Genomic DNA, 18,836 nt, shown 5'->3' on the forward strand with positions numbered 1-18,836 from the left:
GGAACCTGAAAATTGGGTTGGGCCGATAGGATCATTGGGCCAGACTTTCCTCTGATTTCCCAAATTCTTGCTGAAAGAACAAAAGAAAAAAAAAACAAACAATCGGTATTAATATCAGCATTACAATAATTTGTTTACAACTGAAAAAAAATAACACCACTAGACCAACCTGTGAAACCATAAAAGACATGAGAAAATCAAGAAAAAAGGAAAAACGCCTAAACAAGCCATGAATCTTTCTTTTATACTTGCGCTTCAAGGTATTTGGTCCGCATGTTGGTCCATACTTTGCTTTACATTATTTTACGAATTATACAGGATTTTAAACATATATGCGAACCAAAGGAAGAAAAAAAGTTAGATAGAGCACCGGTCATGAACCAACAAAATACCCAATAGAATAATAAGATAGGTAATGACATAACTAAAATGAAAAATAATGAGCACATTTTGACATATGTGCAAGGAAATAGAAAGCAACAGATACTGACATAACCAAAATGAGAAAAAAATGAGCAGATTTTCACACCATGTCAATACATTAGCAAGACACCCAGTATACATGTTTACTTCTTTTTTCTAAAAGCAGCCTTCTTCCTATAACGTGTTTGATTTTAAAACCCGAGAATAATGTTTACAATATGATTCACTCTACAAACTATTCTCTACTTCTAGTACGCCTTAGCATCTCATGAATGTATATAGTGATGAAGACTCGTGGGAGCCAATCAGCACCTGCCACATCACCGCAACTGGCGTAGTCCAAGCAAACGTGCTTTATACTGGAATAGCTGTTACTTCTGCCTGTGTATATTCTAATTTGCAAAACAGTACTACTGTGTTCTTGTTCTAGACTACCTAGGATTAAGATCTCTCACGCATTTTGGCTTTTGCAAAAAATATACCAGCCAAAAGCCCTGCATCATGAAATATAAGTTAGAAGTAATAACAATATTTCTTGCATTTCCGATGTAAGATTTCAAATTAAGACCTATACGTTTTGTACCCTGAGAACCTTATAGCGTGAAGTGAGCCCCTTTAGAACTTTAAAAAAATATTCAATACCTGAAGTTCCAATTTGCTTCAGAACTATAATGAAATACCCACATTTACTATTAAGAGCTATCATGAAATTTTATATAATGCAAGACATATTAAGGTACTTGATAACCTGAAGGCTTATTCCAAACTGACTTTTTTACCTAGTGTACAAAATAATAACACTTTTACTAAGATTAAAGAAAGAAAAATTACCGAATAGTATGCTCATGGCGTTCTTGATGCTAGTAGGAACATGGAAAAGTAGAATGCCAGCTAGTGAAAGAGGTATCTTATTTAGCGACCCCACTAAACTGCAATAATATAAAAAACATTTAAATGAGTTTTCTGAAATGAAAAGGAAAAATTAGCCATTACAGTTGCTGCAAGTGTAGTTACCTGTAAGTGGTGGCACTGGTCTGGTGAAGAAACCACATGGAGGTAAAACTAATTGCCAACCCCATAAATCCACTTGAAGTAATCACAATCCAAAACATAGGATCCTTCAACAAAGGCCTGACAATTCACTTAGCATAATACATAATCATAATAACATCCAGAGCATATAAATTATATGCAGTGTAAATGTGCATTTCTTTTTGTGTTTATTGGTGCTTGTTTTCTTTTAGGAGTGAGGCCATGGTAATATGCATATTACATAGCGGCCCACGCTATGGACTCATATTCTGTTTTTGAAGTCCAAACAGTCGATCTAAACAGCTCAACATGATCTTTATATGAAAATGTAAATGTATTTACAGACTGAATTTTACATTTTTTAGAAATTTTTTACTATGTTTTTAGATAGGTAGAAAATTACTTGATTTGACAATTCTGGACCATCCAAAAGTAGTAATTTTCTACCTATCTAAAAAATAATTAAAAAAAAATTCTAAAATATGTAAAATTTGCTCTCGAAGTACATTTTCATATGGACATCATGTTTAACGCTTCGGATCGACTGTTTGAACTTTGAAAATAGAGATATGGATCCATTGCACGGGTTGATCCGTACTATGCATATTACCATAGATTCACTCTTCTTTTAGTGTGCTAATCTGGTTGCTTTATCAATTTCTTTTATTTCTTTTATTTTGTGGAAATAAGTTGAAGTTGAAAGTATGCAATGAAAAATAAAATTTTAATAAGGAAATATAGAACTCACGTGGTAGTGAGGTAGTCAATTTCATTGAAGACTAGTACAAGAAATAGGCCCAGTGGGAGAGAGAGAGTATTGTTTAATAAAACCATTGAGAATTCATTCAAATTTCCTGATTTTGTGGCTTGTTTTGCAGTGTCCATTACTCGCCTCAATGTTAGCTGACAAATGTTCACAAAAAATAAAACCCATCATTTTCATATTGCAAAAATAATTCATCAATTAGCTTTCATTAAAAATTCTAATTCAGAAATTAATTACAGAAACAAAAAAGGAAATACCGAATAGGAAGCAGTCAGAATACAATTACAAAACTGCCATAAATATCCAACAGCATTAAATGAGATATCTGTGATTCCTCCTGAAATTGCAGATACTATCTGAAAAAAATAAACAAAGGAAGAAAAATAAGTTCAATATTTCAGTTCCCACAATAGCTATATACCTACAAGCTTGTCTTATACAATACATGAGCAGTGAAAATACATTTATTAATAATTGCCAAAGGGAATTTTTGTTATGCCTTCAGGATTCTCAAATTAATAATTGTCCTTTTGGAAATTTAGACGTTTCAAATAGAATGAATATCAGTATTACCATTAAGGCAAGAGCAGTCCACACTTTGGTATCGTGGTATTTGCCAAATAGGTAGGTCTCTCCCAAAGCAGTTATCACATTTGTCACATTTTTCAATATGGTCACCATTGCTACATTTATATGCTTCAAACTGCAAATTGAATAATACATAATTTGAACCAATCAATAAACAAAATCATTGTTTTTTGTATCTCAAGAGAGTGATAAAAGAAAAGGTATTATCAGACATGCCCATACCAAAACCTGATCAGTATGCTATCAGTATACCATAAATACTGTCCCAGTTGGTGATTTAGTTTCTTTTAACCAAGCTAAGATCTTCCACTAAACCTCAACTAAACACAATCAGTTCAAGAAATAATTCGGAATAAACAAGAGTGAGGCTATGGTACTATGCATAGCGCACATTGGTCCATACTATGGATCAATATTTTCGTTTTCAAAGTTCAAATAGTCAACCTGAACCGTTAAAATGATTTCCATATGAAAATGTACTTGTAGATCAAATTTAATATTCTTACAATTTTTTTAGACAAGTAGAAAATCACTTGATTCTAAACCATTCAAAAGTAATGATTTTCTACCTATCTAAAAAAATAGTAAAAAAATTCTAAAAAATGTAAAATCTAGTCTGCAAGTACATTTTCACATGGAGACCATGTTATACTATTCAGATCGACTATTTGAACTCTGAAAACAAAGATATTGATCCATAGTATGGACTAATCCGCACTATGCATAGTACCATAGCCTCACTAAATAAACAAAGCATCTATTTAGTTATATAGGAGGGGGGACGAGAGGTAGAGATGTGAATACCTGAACATACTAGTAATGAGCATCCCTACAAAGATGAAATTAACTGGAAGCCAGACCCGTACCAGCCGCCACGTCAGCGGCTCAGTGGAGATCATGCCGCTTAAGCTAAGTATAGAGACTACAATTACCGATACGAAATTCTGAAATCACATATAAACCATATTAAGCTTAAAAAAAACACTGCCTTGAAAAGAATAAAAATGTATGCACAATATATGCATGCATACATAAAAATTTTCTGCAATTATTAAATTTTTAGCTTTTTTGGTCTGATTTGCATAAACACATTATGTGATGTAAGTATGTAACAATTCCAATATATTCATATGTTGAAGAAACTTTTACAATTTCCCAGTAGTAAAAAAGAAAGGGCAATTCAAATGTAACCCAGCAAAACATAAAGTGTAGTTTCAAATGTAACCCCACAAAACCGGGAATTGTCATGCATATTCCTAGAAAATTAACAAATACACAACATATCATTGTCTTCTTTGTTTCCTTGAAATGATGCCCAAAGTAACCCTCCTTCCTCACTGATAATAGACTTTAATTTGTAAAAATAAGGAAGAAAATAGAGTAGTTATGGGCATTTTCAAGGAACTAGGAGAGGAGAAATGTATACAAAACTATTTTTTAGTTGGCTATGTGAGATGTTTCTCGTACTGATGCATATCAGCATAGGCATTATTGCTCGATACTATGTTAGGGAGACTGATGAAATTGTTACAACAAATCAAAAGAAAAAAAAGGCTAACCTGGTATAGCATGAGAGAAATACCAGCACTAAAATCATATCCAGAAAGAACAAATTTATTCACCAAAATCATGCTACATGAGCAAAGGCAATAGGCGAAACCCGATAAAAGGGCTTGGTTGTATACCCTCACAGGTCCCACCAAAAGCTTATTTTCTTTGCTTTTCAATAATTTTCCCTCTTCCAGATCTAGCTCTTCATCAGAGAAAATCTTCAAAGGAGCCCTAAATAAACAATCAAGTTTGAAAAATCAGTTACTGATCCCTACTGCTAGGGTTTGTTACCAAACATGAAGAACTCACCCAGAAAGCCTGAAAAATAAATTGCTAAACAACTATTTTGAAAGAAAAAAAGGGAGAGAGGGAGAGAGAACAAAATCCCAGTAAAATGTTGGGCACTTATATATCGATAATACTGGTACAGCCATTGAAATACTGGTACACATTGGTTTAACTGGCATGTGCCACGTTTTTTTGCTGTTTCTTCTATTCATATTTTCTGTCAATTTCAGGCTATTCAAAGCGTACTATCATGTATGCTACAAAGTATAAGATTTTCCTTTTTCCAGGTAACACCAAAATAAAGAATGCTGGTAATAAATAATATGGTAACGAAAGATAATATATGCATGCCTCTCTCTCCTCAAGGGGCTTCCAAGTGGGCCTGGATTTAAAATTGGGTCCCTACTGTACTTATCTCCACTTAGCAATATGGGGTGGTTTGAATCTTCGGTTTCGTGTCTTTCACCAATAGAATTCATTGTATGAGTTGGAATGCTTAATGGAACAACTCTGCACCAAAAAAAAAATATACAAATATTAGAAACAGAGATAAAAAATTTAGATCCTAAGGAATAATTGTTGCTTTATGAACATTTTAAGAAGTGTTTGCAGTAAGTAAAACATTACTTCTTTTTATTTTGGGCAGAAAGGTACTTTCAGCGTAACTTTTGCACAAGGTATTCTTAAACAGAACTTCAACACCTTCGAAAAAAATACAAATCAATCGCAAAAAAAAAAAAAGTTAGACCATATTGCAAAATGAACTAAGAGATCTAAAATTAAACTGTGCCCGATGCAATAGTCAGACCAATTTGCTATTAAACAGTGAATTACTTCTGGTTACCACAGTGTGATGCTTCTCAAATATGCTAAAAGTCTGAACACCAGAGGAGCTAGGTGAAGTTGTTTATTTATTTTTTCTGTTGGAAAATTTCAAATACATATTCATTTTAAGCAAGAACTAGCATCTAGAAACAGAGACCTTGAAGTAATTTCCTGTAAAACAGGAATGTGATGTCATTGATAAGTAAGTCAAAGCCTTATGAATGTTAATTTCACACTTTTTGAGATACATTTTCTCATAAATTTCAACTTTTACCCAACTAACAGCCAACAATCATCTCTATTACTTCGATTTTTGGTAAAAACATAAAAAAATCAGGCCAAAACTTCTAATTAACCGTTGAACTCTTACAGACAGTAGCCCCAATAATTTGAAAAAGATAAATGGCTAAACCAGCTCCTGATTACAGCAAATAAGAAGAAGAAAAGTTGCAAGAATAAACCAGATGCGCAGTATTATCCCTCTTCAATTTCATAATTAGAGAGAACAATTGATAATCCAAGATAAGGTGTTAAGAGAGCTTGAAGTGAAGCATACCTCGAACCCATTCAGCTCAGAGAGAGAGCGAGAAAGAGACACGGAGAGAGATATTTTGAGGAGGAGAAGGCGAGACCGAGACCGAGGCGACAGCTTAAGCAAACGGACTTGAGGGTGAGAAAATAAATTGAGGGAAATGGAGGGGGTTATGGGAAAATAGTTTGGCTCAATGCCACCAGCGCACCAATCGCTTTGGACGGCTGGTCAATGGAGACTAGATTTGATATTTCTCTCCATTTTTGACAGAACTGGAGAGATCAATGGACTTAAAATATTATATTTTAGTTGGAAAATGACTGCAGTTGATGATTCCATTTAATATGAAAAGGATAGTTCTAATGTAGATTTTATTAAAATGTTTTGTTCAAGGTGGAAAATTAAATTTATAGATGCATTCTTTATTTTTTTTTTCAAAAATAGTGTGTGTATTAAAATTGGACTAATTTGATGTCTGCTTTGTGTTTTGTCAATAAATTTAAATTTTTAACGGTAAAATTTTAATATTTTTTATGATACATGACCAATAAAAATTCTAAATTGATTTGAATAATTAAGAACACATCTACATTTTACTTTTTAATTCGAATGATATTTAACATGATATTAAATCAACGTACCTTAACGTAATAACACTGTGGATAGTACAGTAATATAAATAATTTATTCATATTTAGTATTTAATCTTCAGCATGAATTTAAGATAGCATCTAGATATTCGAACTTCTTTTTCGTTATATATCACACACTTCTTGTTTTGCATGTCACATCATCTCAAATCTTAAGAGTTAAGACCCATTTACACGCATTTTAATTGCCACGTAGCCTAAAAAATTGAGGGTTAACCCTTTTTGTTATATTCCAAATTAGATCGATCTGATCCAATTCAGTCTAAAGTCGTTCAAATTCTTTAAGGGCCTGTTCGGCAAGAGTGAAATAGAGGAATAAAATAAAAAATATGTTATATTCTTGTCGAACAAGAGACAAAGTGAGTGAAATTGAGTTTAAACTTTTGCTGTCAAACTCCTGCTTTTTGCATTTTGGTCTCTCTATTTCTCTATGAGCGAATTCCTTATTCCATAGAAAAGGTGGAATAAAGAAATTAGCTTTTTTCAAGAGAGATTTAGCTCGTTTATTCATGCTCTTCCACTATTTCACTATTTCACTCTTCTACCATTAACCGAACACGACCGAAATAGTGATGAATTGAAGCCTATTCTGAATTCCACTTTTCCTCACTATTCCTCTTTTTCAATAGCTTGCTGAACGGACCCTAAGGAAAAAAAAAATAATATGAGTAGAGAATTATTTAATTTTAGAGGGCATTAGTGTAGTTTTACAAAAAAAAGAAATATAACAATTCAATCAAAGTTGAATTGTCATAATCTTTTTATCTTATGTATAGAGAAAATAAAAAATATTATATCTAACTGTTTTATTTTAATATTTGAGTTTAATATTTTGAGTTACTAAAATTTTAAAAATAGAGGCATGTTTGATGTAAAAAAAATACATTTGAACTCTTCTCTTAATTTTATAATATTTAAATTTTTTGTTTTTACAGTTACATTTCATAAAATTAAATTCAATCTGAATACATATATACATAAGTTGTATATGATAATTTAAAATTATATATGTTGATAGTTCATTAGGAGCAATCTGTAAATGTTCGCTTACTATTACATAATGCACATTTGGCGTGATTTTAATGTTGAAAATTATAATCATGTTAATATGAAACTTGATGATCAACAAAATGTAATAATAAATTTCTTCAAACAAAATAAGAAAACAAAATTATTTGGATATAATATTAACAAAATGCTACAAGTTCGCTCGAAAGTTGATTAAAAATTTATTCATGTAATTCAACCGACCAATTTATTTAACTTCAAGAAAAATAATTAACAGTACAAAATTTGATTTTTTTTTTTCTTCTTCAGTTTTTCTATAAAACAAACTAACACTTAATACTTCAATTACCTTGCATATTTGACTCTTACGACAAAGATTTTTCAAGAAAATGTTATTATCTTTCATTAATAATAATGGATAATATTTCGTTCAAATTATTCCGTAGTTGGGAGTTGCTTTATTTTTTAATTTTTTTTTCATGTATTTCTTTCTACATTTCTAAACTTCTTATGTTTTGAACTTTTGATTTTCTATGAAAAATTAGAAAATAAAAATGAAGAAGAAATGGAACCGATTTTTTTTTGTTAATACCATAATAAAAAAAAAACCAAAACACCTCCGTTTTGAGGATTTTGATATTTACCTGGGCCGCATAATCAATCTGCGGCCCATTTATGAGAAGGCGCAAATTGACTTAGAGGTCCCCAAAAGCACAAAAAATGCACAGTAATATTAAATATATTTAGGTTTTGAGGACCTCTAAGCCAATATTTGTCTCCCATAAATGTGAAAGAGTAATGATTTCATCCCCCCATTCTAGTCCCTTAACAGTCCCCCTGGCCATTAACTACCTATGGTAACTGTCTTCCTATTCTAGTTATTATTTCTAACTGTCTTGACCCTTATCTCTCTCCCGATCAGCAAAAAAATGAAATTCACGCTCTTCACGGCCTTCATAGCCTCCGCCTCTTCTCTTTCTCAGCATGGTGCAACGTCGAGATCCGACGAGGAGAGCGTGGTGCACCGTTGAGATCCGGCGAGAAGAGCGTGGTGCACCGTTGAGATCCGGCGAGGAGAGCGTGGTGCACCGTCGAGATCCGACGAGGAGAGCTTGGTGCACCGTCCAGATCCGGTGGGGAGAGCGTGGTGCACCATTGAAGGGGGTCCATGCTAGCTCAGCAAAGATTGTCAGAGTGCAACATATGAATACTTCATTAATTAGATATGAATATTTTATTAGTTAGATATGCATACTTCATATTGTCAGATATGAATACTTCATATTTACATTAATTAGTTATAAATACGTTATTAGTTTGATATGAACACTTCATTAGTTAGATATGAACACAATATAGTTACTATAAAAAAAGACTTGGAATTGTATAAATTATTTTAGACTTGGAATTAAATAGGTGTCTTGGAAGAGAAGAGGTGTCTGATTTTGAATTGTATAAATTATTTTGTACATGTATGAATACTTTATAATCTTCAGTATGATATTGTTAGTGTCAGGTGTGAATACTTCCTGTAATACTAGGTTGTTGGATATGAATACTTATATATATAAATATTTCACTGGTTAGATATGAATACTTCATTAGTTATATATGAATATTTCAATAGGTAGATATGAATACTTAATAATTAGTATATAGATTCGCTGTAGTGGTCCCCAACCTTGGCAAATGTCGCTTTCAGACGGTTGCGGTCTCCAATCTAGGCTGTCAGACGTCGTCAGCGGTCCCCCTGATTGCTACTAGTTCCCAAGATTAATGATCCCCTCAAGTTTGTATTTACATATGAGGAATATTATAGATAATAAGTATGAATACTATAAATTCATAGGTATGAATACTATATGTTTTGACGATAAATAAAATCCCGTCAACTCTGCTCATTGGTGGTAGTTACCACGTGCGTGTCAGTTAGTGGTCTCTTGTTGTATTTTTTTTTTGTCTTTTAGCGCGGGGGACAGATAGGAAACTGAATAGGAGATACTGTTAGTCGTTCATAATGTGAAAATCTCCAAAAGGAGGTGTTTTGGTTTATTTTTTTTCGATTATCGTAAGAATAAAAATTTCGGAAAACGGAAGTTTCCAATTTTTGTAGAACTGCGGAAGAAAAATTAATGAAAAAAAAATCAACCGGTTTGGTGGGGGCCCACATGTGCTGACATGGCCAAACCAAGGTTGACTTTTTTCTTGGGTTCTATTGATGTTTTCTCCAATAAGACAAGAATAATCTATAATTTCATAAAATGTGTACGGAAATGTATTGCACAAATAACTTCCAAGTTAGGTCAGAAGTCAAACTTAGAATTCACTTGTTCTTTGATTTCTTCCTTCAAATAGAATACACTCAAAAAATAATAATTCTATGTTTAAATGTAATGTAATCTTCTTATTTATGAAGTAATAAATAAACAAATTTCATATTTAATTGTGAAGTAAGAGGTAAATTAAGGATTTTATTCCACATTTAAATTGTTATATGAGAAGTAAAACATAAAAAGTAAGATAAAGTTATGACAGAATAAGTTAATTTGTTTCTTTATTTTTATTTCATGTAAATTATCTTATTCTACATGTGGAATTCATTATTAGGTAGATTTATTTTCGATTTCTCTTTCCTTAATAATCAATAATTTAAGTCATAATTTATGTGACCGCTTTAATTTGAAGTAAGAAACTAATTTTCCTTAATTTTAAGTAGCAACTAAACATGGCTAAAAGCCAAAAATATTAATTTAATTAAAAAAAAGTTAAAGGTAAAGCAACTAAGCAAGTAGACTTGTATTAATTTCAATAAATTTCTTATTTTGACTTCTTTGGTGCATGGTCCATGATTTAGGAAGAAACTATCTCTTAACCACTGACCTAATTTTGGATTAATAAAAGGGTAAGTGGTTTACATTGGCCAAGTCTCAATATATGATGTCTCTATCAAACAATAATGCATCTAATAGGTTATGAGGGATATCATCTATCAACATCCTAATTAATTATGAATTAATCAAAATTTATGCATTTTATCCTACGTTAACATTATTTTATTTAAATGTTGGTGCAACGTGCAATCTTGCCTAAGATGCGTAATTCAAATTCCACCTGACTCAGGGGCGGAACTAGAATTTGAATATAGGAGGGACTATGTAAAGTTGTGGGATGCTAATACATATAAAGGAAACAAATTAGTAACAAAACTAGTTGATTAACGCTCTCAAAATTTCCAAATTTTCATTTCTTCTACCACACGTATGTACTTGATAATAAAATTTTTAAAAGTTGGGGTGACTTAACAGTAGCACCCCCCCCAGCTAAGCTTATGTTCCGCCCCTGACCTGACTCAAAACAATCAATACGGGTTTATAAATTCAGATCCAAATTATTCACAAATTAGGATTATTTCTCCAAGTAAAAACTTCGAAAATAAATAACATTTAATTTAGAATAAACTTTTACTGAAATAAAAATCTTTTATGAATATTAGATAGTTGAGTGATTTTACCTCCGACTTTTACTTAAAAACTAACTTAAGCTATGTTAATTTAAATTAAGGGATTAATTTCTTCTTAATTTTAAATAACAACTAGACATGATAAATAAATAAGAGTGAGGCTGTGGTACTATGCATATTGCATAATGGTCCATACTATGGATCAATTTATCTATTTTTAAAGTTCAAACAATCTATCTGAACCGTTCAACATGATCTCCATATGAAAATATATTTATACATCAACTTTTACATTTTTTTAATTTTTAACTTTTTTAAATATATAAAAAATCACTTGATCTAAATATTCTATACCATTCAAAAGTAATATTTTCTATCTAACTAAAAATATAGTAAAATAATTTTAAAAAATATAAATTTTTGTCTAATTATTAGGAAAAATATAGTAAAACAATTTTAAAAATATACTAAAAAATATAGTAAATCACTTGATCAATTACTTAAATTTTAAAATTAAAAATATTAATCCGTAATATCAACCAATATGCACTATACATAATACCATAGCCTCAATAAATAAATAAGGGGGAATTTCATGTATACCCCTCAAAAACTTCAAAATTACGTATTCCCCCCTCTAAAGTTTGAAATTACGTATTTCCCCTTCTAAACTTCAAAAACTCACAAATTTACCCATTTTATTGTATTTTATATTAAAACTTATTCTAAAATTTTAAAATACTCATTTTACATTAAAAGCATATAAAGCCTATCAAACTCAAATTTAAATCTAAAGGGTTTCTCTACTGTTCAATCCGCTTGCATCGCAATAAGATCTGTGCATAGTGCTTCAATATTCGTGCTGATCTAGCATTCACGGATCTTAAAGCAATATTGATTGGTGCGCATTGCATTAAGATCTATGTACGTCGCTTCAATATAAGTGCATGTTCGCATCAAGATTCGTGCTGATCTTGCGCATACATATTTAAAAGCAGTTTGGACGGTAGAAAAACTGTTCATATTCAAATTTGAGTTTAATGGGCTTTATATGGTTTTAATAAAGGAGAAAATGGATATTTTATAAATTTAGAATGAGTTTTAATATAAAAGACAATAAAATGGGTAAATTTGTGAGTATTTGAAGTTTAGAGGGAGAAATATGTAATTTTAAACTTTAGAGGGAGAAATGTATAATTTTGAAGTTTTTGAGGGGTATACGTGAAATCCCCCCAATAAATAATAAACAATCGTTTAGGAGCGCGTGAGCATTTGAGGCTTCTGGCCAAACCACTAAACATGTCCCAAAAAGGACAGCTTTTTTTTAGGTTTGAGAGCGGTTCAGGGGCCATAGATATGCCTAACATTTATTCAAGTGGGAATTTCTAGGTAGCAACAATTAAAAAAATATTTTGAAGCAACCCATGTAACTATGTAAGAAGACATCATTTGAAATTCATTTTTTTTTATTCCTACCCAAATCATTTAATTGGTTCAGTCCGAGTTCAGGAAAGATTTTATCTGGATAAAATTTATTTAGATCATATATTTAAAAAAAAAATGTGAATGCTGGATAAAAATAGTATTTAGTGGGAATTTCTAAGTAGCAACAATTAATTCTTTTTGAGACAACCAATGTAAGAAGAAGACAGCATTTAAAAAAATTCATTTCCTTTTGCTACTCTAACCATTTAATTCCGAAATTTTTATTTATAGCACAAACCAAAAAAAAAAAAAAAAAATCAAAAGACTCCTAGATTTAGAGATTTCCACATTTATCCGGGCTGCAAAGCCAATCTGCGGCCCATTTATGGAGGGCCGTAGATTGGCTTAGAGCTCCCCAAAAGCACAACAAATGTACTGTCGTATTGAAAATATTTATGTTTTGAGGGACCTCTAAGCCAATCTACGGTCCTCCGTAGATGAGCCTCAGATTGGCTTTGTGGCCCGCGTAAATGTGGAAATCCCTTAAATCTAGGGTGTTTTAGGTTTTTTTTTTTAAAAGGGTATAAATAATTTTTTTGGCATTTAATTGGTTCAGTCTGAGTTCAGGAAAGGTTTTATTTGGATAAGGTTTATTTAGCTCATATATTAAAAAAAACTTGTGAATGGTGATTAGTGGGAATTTCTTGGTAGCAACAATTAAGAAAAAAAAAATGAAACGACCAATGCAGGAATACATCATTTAAAAATGAATTTTTTTTTCCTACCCAAATCATTGAATTGGTTCAGTCTGAGTTCAGGAAAGGTTTTATTTGGATAAAGTTTATTTTGGCCATGTATATTTTAAAAAAAAGCTTGTGAATGGTGATTAAAAATAGTATTTAGTGGGAATTTATTGGTAGCAACAATTAAAAAATTTGAGACAACCAATGCAAGAAGACAGTATTTCAAAATTCATATTTTTATTCCTACCCAAATCATTAATTTAATTGGTCAGTAAAAAGGTTTAAATAGCGTTTATCGTGTCATAACGGACTGGTTTAAATAGGTTTAAACAGCGCTAAGCCCAAATAGCGCCACTATAGCGCAGGATAGTGCGCTATAGCACCGATAGCGTCATATTTTATGGTCCGAAAACGCTATAGCGGCCGCTATAGTGTGCTATTTAGAACCTTGGTCCGTGTGAGTTCGAGAAAAGTTTTATTTGGATAAAGATTGGAAATTTCTAGTAGCAACAATTAAAATAAAAATAAAAACGACCAATGTAATAATAAATCATTTAAAAAATCATTTTGATTTCCTACCCAAATCATTGAAATGGTTTTATTTGGATAAAGTTGATCTTAATCATATATTAAAAAATGGAAAATTTTAAAGTAATCTTTTAAAACTACAAAATTACATATTTTATCTTAAAAAAATTACACTAACATATTCACCATCCTAAATTACAATAATCACATGTTTATTTAATTTATTCTAAAATTAAGAACAATCATGTTTAATATTTCATAAAATATAATTAATCACAATAAATAGTAATTTGATCCTTCCCTTTTAATTGGTCTGTTTGAGTTCAAGAAAGGTTTTATTTGGATAAAGTTGATCTTAGATCATATATTAAAAAAAAAAATAAGTGGAGATTGAAGTAATATTTACTACATTTGGATTAAGTTACTAGACTTGTATGCATAGTGACAAATGAATTATTCGGGTTCGGTTAGGTGAGATTAAAAATTCGTGATTCGGAAATAATTCGGATATAATTTGGGAATGATTCATAATTATCTGGATCAGAAATCTCAATCATACAATAGAGCATAAAAAACAAAAACAAAAACAAATGTAATGGGAAAAATTTGCGAATAATTCGTAAAATTATGAAAAAAATTCGTAAAATTCGCAAATTATTCGGGTTTAATTCGGTCAAAGTTAGGTCAACCAAATAATTCGACGTTCAGTCCGGCATCGCTCAAAAAACGAATTATTCAGATATAATTTAGATATAATCTGCGAATCTTGTGACTATGCTTGCATGATGTATTAAAAATTAAGAAGAATGAAGATAAAAAAAAAAGTAATGTTTTTCGCTTCTGCACAACTAGTTGTCACGTTAGGTTGATTGATTGGTGGAGATAGCTTGAAAAGGGGCTTAATTGGACTACTGTTTTACATTTAATTTTTCTGGTATCAATTGCATGCAATTATTAATTAGATCTTATGTGGTCCCCTATCCACGTGGAGACATGTATTAGCAAAATTAAAAGCGCTGGTTAATTAATTAATTAATTGAGATTGGATCAATGGAACAAGATATGGGTTTTATTAGACTAACCCTAATGAGTCATCACCAATTCACCATCAACACCATATTGTTTGTTTGTGATAATATATATAATTTGACTTTGTTTTGTTTTTGTTCAATATTTTTTAAGAGCAGGTTAATAGTTGATTTATTTTATACTGGAGGAGAGAGAAATTTGACAGCCACCGTCAAGATTTCAAGAAAGTGAGAGAGAGATTTTTTATGTACTATTTTTTTGAGCTATTTAACGTTTGGATGAAACAAGAATAACACTAACCCACTATTATTTGTTTGTCTTATATGAGTTAGCTCACTATTTTACTAATCCAACCAAAAATTTGAATTAGCTACTATTCTTAAATTTGAAATTAACTCTATTCTTTGTTTCATCGAAACGTACCCTTAGTATTTTATTTTAGATAGTATTTTGAACCTACTATTTCACTGTCTTTTTTTCTTAATAATTGTTCTATATTTCAGTAAAAAAAATTCTAAAGCGATGACTAACATCGAACTTTTTTAGTTTTCCATTATATGTTTACAAAACAATTCCTGCGACTATCCGCACAACTCGTTTCTTGGAGATCTGTATCAAATTTGAAGCCTAGTTAGTCCAGCTGCAACCCATAATTCTCCTTTTCTTTATTCGGGCCGCACATTGGACCAGGATAAAGCCCATTTGGCTCAGTCGTCTGTTTTACCTGACCGCGTACAATTAAGCTGCAGCCGAGCCGGGTTAATAAAACGAGTCCGGATCATCCATGTAACTCAAATTTTGGTTTTAGATCTGGACCGTCCGAGGTGACTTCATAGCTTTAATAGTGGTTCTCAAGAAGATCGAACGCTCCAGATATAAATTCAAAATGTGAGTTAACTCAGATTATATGAATTCAAAGAAACGGACCTGGTTAGATGCACGGATCGCTTTAAGATTCGTGCTGAGATATAGCAAACGGTTTGGGTTTCATCAAACGATTAGTTCGATCAATTTCTCATCTTCTGTACCTTTCCAGAAAGAACAACAAAACCCTAGAGAGAGCGAGAGAGAGAGAGATGGCGTCGTACAACGCGCTGGTGCAGCCCGTGGGGCAGAAGAGGCTGACGAACGTGGCGGTGGTTCGCCTGAAGAAGAGCGGATTGCGCTTCGAGATCGCATGCTACAAGAACAAGGTGCTCTCATGGCGCTCCAAAGTGTAATTCCCTCTTTACCCCTCTCTTTTTTGTCCTTCGTTATCATTCTTCTTGTTTCTCCAGTTGTCCGGTCTCACTGATTGAATCTTGCTCTTTATGTATTGATTGAAGGGAGAAAGACATAGACGAGGTGTTACAGTCCCACACTGTCTATACGAATGTTTCCAAGGGGATTCTTGCTAAATCCAAGGATTTGATCAAGGCTTTTGGAACTGATGATCAGACCAAGATATGCTTGGAGGCAAGTGCTCTTCTTCTGTTTCTTCTTCTTTTATATGAGCTAGTTTCATGCCTCTGGTCGCAATTTACATCCACAGGGGTTATTCTGATGTATTTGTTACCATTTCTTGAAGGACACATCTGATCTCTCTTTATTTCGACTGAACTTTATATTTGGTGTTTTATAGAGCAGACATGAAGTTACTCTAGTAATTCCATTAAGCTTAATCATATTTTATTGTTTTTAACAATTTTGATGGGATGAAATCAGATATTGGAGAAAGGGGAGCTACAGGTGGCAGGGAAGGAGAGAGAATCAGTACTGTCTAGTCAGTTTAGAGATATAGCAACAATTGTTATGGAAAAGACGATCAATCCTGAGACAAATCGACCTTATACCATAACCATGATTGAGCGACTCATGCATGAAATTCACTTTGCTGTCGACCCCAATACTTCGTCCAAGAAACAGGTTTCGACATCATTACTATCAATTATCAAATGTATATTTTTAAAGGAACTGCTTATTTAACATGTTTGTAAAATGTTTTTAATATTTTCTATCAGTTCCCGACAATTTTTGGGATTGTTCCAACAGAACCAAACATTAGACTCACAAACTTATCTCCAGTTGGTATGAAACTTTGAATTATTACCAAGAAATTTGGGTTGAATTACTGTGATTCTTTACTTGATTTTAATATTTGGGTTTTACTTTTTGCAAAGAACTGAAACTAAAAAATGTTGGTTGCATTTTCCAAGGACAGTAAATTATCAGGTATATCTCGCAAAAGTCTCCAATATTTATGAAATAAAATAATTTTGTTAATGTTGTTACTTCATTGTTTTATTGTGTAGGCATTGGATTTGATAAAGGAGTTGGAGAAGCACTTCCCTATAAAGAGGGCCCCTATGAGACTCCGGCTTATTGTCCCTCAAGAAAGCTTCCCTTCTCTTCTTGACCAGATCAGCTCTTGGGAGGGTACTGCCATTTCTTCAAGGGGTGAATCCGGCAGTGAACCATCTGTTGTAAGTTCTATCATGTACCCATATATTTTACTGAAATTTGCAGTGGAAGACAACAGCTTGTGTCCTTATATATATTTTTTTAACCTGTGTAGGTGTGTGAGATTGAACCAAGTCTTTTCCGTGAGTGTGATACATTAGTGAGAAAAATGCAGGGTAGATTAGAAATACTCGCAATATCTGCACATATAGAGGGTGACACACAAGTAGAAACTAATGATAATGCCAAAGATTACCCCTCAACCTTCACAAAAGATCCCGAGCCTTTTAACACAGAATCTGTAGCTCAGTTAGGTGAGAAAATGGGGAGGCATCAAATCTCTAGTACTAGCAAGGGTGAAGAACAAGGAGTGAAGCAGAAACTGTGTACATCTTGCAATGTCTCTTTTGGAGATGCGAAGCAGTTCAGGGAGCATTCAAAAACTGATTGGCACAAGCATAACATGGCTAGGAAGACTAGGAATCTCCCGCCACTTTCACAAGAGGAGTGCTTGACTGAGATGCAATTTGGGAGTGGTAGGGATGATTTGAAGGATTACAACTTTTAAGAGCTACTTTTTTGATCAATACTCACATCCTATCAGATGTGAGTGATTGATAGTTTTTTGCTCAATACTCACATCCTATCACGTGTGAGTGATTGATAGTTTTTTGTGTAAAAGCATTATAATAGACAAATAGTTGTGCATTGGTATGAAAATATATTGGTATTGAACAAAGAAAGTATAATGTTTTTTCTTAGCCTTTTCAATGTTTGAACTGTGCCCTTATTATTAGATCTTTACATGAGTATTACAAAGGGATGTTAATGGGTAAGTAGAGTCAAACCACTCTGAAATAGCAATGTTTATAGTGATGTTTGACTGTGGCAAAGTATATGAAGTAATTTCGAATAAAGATATCAAATTAATCCGGGTTGGTTCAGAAAGTGAAGTAATAAAAATAAAAAAATGCCAAAAATAAGATATCTTGATGCTTTGGATTTGTACTAGTTTGGAGTATTTCTTGAGCTGTTTCAATTCTTCACTTCCTAACTTCAAATGTTTTAGATCTGTTATCTTTCACATTTTACGTTTTTAATAGCAGCAACCTGCTGGGTTCTTGAAATGCGCATTTTAAGAATCTGAGCCCGCGGTAGAACAGAAAAGATAAAAGAGTGTGGTGCGCTGTTTTGAGAGTCGTAATTAGGATTAGACAATTAAAAAATTTATATTTTTTGAATTTTTTTTTACTATTTTTTGAGACAATTAGAAAATCACTTGATTTAAAAATTCTGGACCTTCCGAAAGTAGTGATTTTCTAGCCACCAAAAGAAATAGTACAAAAAATCTAAAAAATATAAAATTTGGTTCACATTATAATATTGTTGAGCTATTTGGATCAATTATTTGAACTTTGAAAATGAAGATATGAATTTAATATATGAAACGATCTGTGCATTGCAAAGTACCATAGCCTCACTCATAAAAGATAGGCTTAAAGAATAACCAAAAGTACCATAGCCTCACTCATAAAAGATAGGCTTAAAG

The 18,836-nt window shown here is 32.2% G+C and overlaps 2 protein-coding genes across 6 annotated transcripts; one reads left to right on the forward strand and one right to left on the reverse strand.

The window, feature by feature from the left end:
- Nucleotides 1-472: 472 nt before the first annotated feature.
- On the reverse strand, nucleotides 473-6,179 carry GONST1 (golgi nucleotide sugar transporter 1). 5 transcript variants are annotated; one of them, XM_078296425.1, is made up of 11 exons: nucleotides 6,030-6,112; nucleotides 5,276-5,350; nucleotides 5,000-5,158; nucleotides 4,369-4,591; nucleotides 3,614-3,753; nucleotides 2,795-2,924; nucleotides 2,479-2,577; nucleotides 2,204-2,358; nucleotides 1,438-1,554; nucleotides 1,255-1,352; nucleotides 473-917 (listed from the first exon to the last, which is right to left on the reverse strand). In XM_078296425.1, the coding sequence occupies exons 3-11, from the start codon at nucleotides 5,125-5,127 to the stop codon at nucleotides 865-867; spliced, it is 1,143 nt and encodes a 380-aa protein (XP_078152551.1). In that variant the 5' UTR covers nucleotides 5,128-5,158; nucleotides 5,276-5,350; nucleotides 6,030-6,112; the 3' UTR covers nucleotides 473-864. The 5 variants fall into 5 exon arrangements, with proteins under 5 accessions (XP_078152551.1, XP_078152550.1, XP_078152553.1 ...); XM_078296424.1 differs by lacking the exon at nucleotides 5,276-5,350 and having other exon boundaries at nucleotides 6,030-6,179; XM_078296427.1 differs by lacking the exon at nucleotides 5,276-5,350 and having other exon boundaries at nucleotides 3,614-3,731; nucleotides 6,030-6,090.
- A 9,652-nt stretch (nucleotides 6,180-15,831) lies between these two features.
- Nucleotides 15,832-18,030, forward strand: LOC144547725 (sequence-specific DNA binding transcription factor). The gene is made up of 6 exons (XM_078296429.1): nucleotides 15,832-16,064; nucleotides 16,174-16,303; nucleotides 16,553-16,753; nucleotides 17,140-17,310; nucleotides 17,403-17,891; nucleotides 17,938-18,030. The coding sequence occupies exons 1-5, from the start codon at nucleotides 15,925-15,927 to the stop codon at nucleotides 17,853-17,855; spliced, it is 1,095 nt and encodes a 364-aa protein (XP_078152555.1). The 5' UTR covers nucleotides 15,832-15,924; the 3' UTR covers nucleotides 17,856-17,891; nucleotides 17,938-18,030.
- The last annotated feature ends 806 nt before the right edge of the window (nucleotides 18,031-18,836 follow it).

This window comes from Carex rostrata, chromosome 32, assembly GCF_964058835.1.
Source record: "Carex rostrata chromosome 32, lpCarRost1.2, whole genome shotgun sequence".
NCBI classification, from domain to species: Eukaryota; Viridiplantae; Streptophyta; class Magnoliopsida; order Poales; family Cyperaceae; genus Carex; species Carex rostrata.

Bases quoted from the DNA above. Each gene is read 5' to 3' on its own strand.
- GONST1 (XM_078296424.1), bottom strand. The intron at 2,925-3,613 runs GTATTCACATCT...TTCAATTTGCAG, and splicing joins CTCATTACTAGTATGTTCAG to TTTGAAGCATATAAATGTAG. The intron at 918-1,254 runs GTAATTTTTCTT...TTCATGATGCAG, and splicing joins CGCCATGAGCATACTATTCG to GGCTTTTGGCTGGTATATTT.
- LOC144547725 (XM_078296429.1), top strand. From the start codon at position 15,925: ATGGCGTCGTACAACGCGCTGGTGCAGCCCGTGGGGCAGAAGAGGCTG. The intron at 16,304-16,552 runs GCAAGTGCTCTT...GGATGAAATCAG, and splicing joins AGACCAAGATATGCTTGGAG to ATATTGGAGAAAGGGGAGCT. The intron at 16,754-17,139 runs GTTTCGACATCA...TTTATTGTGTAG, and splicing joins ATACTTCGTCCAAGAAACAG to GCATTGGATTTGATAAAGGA.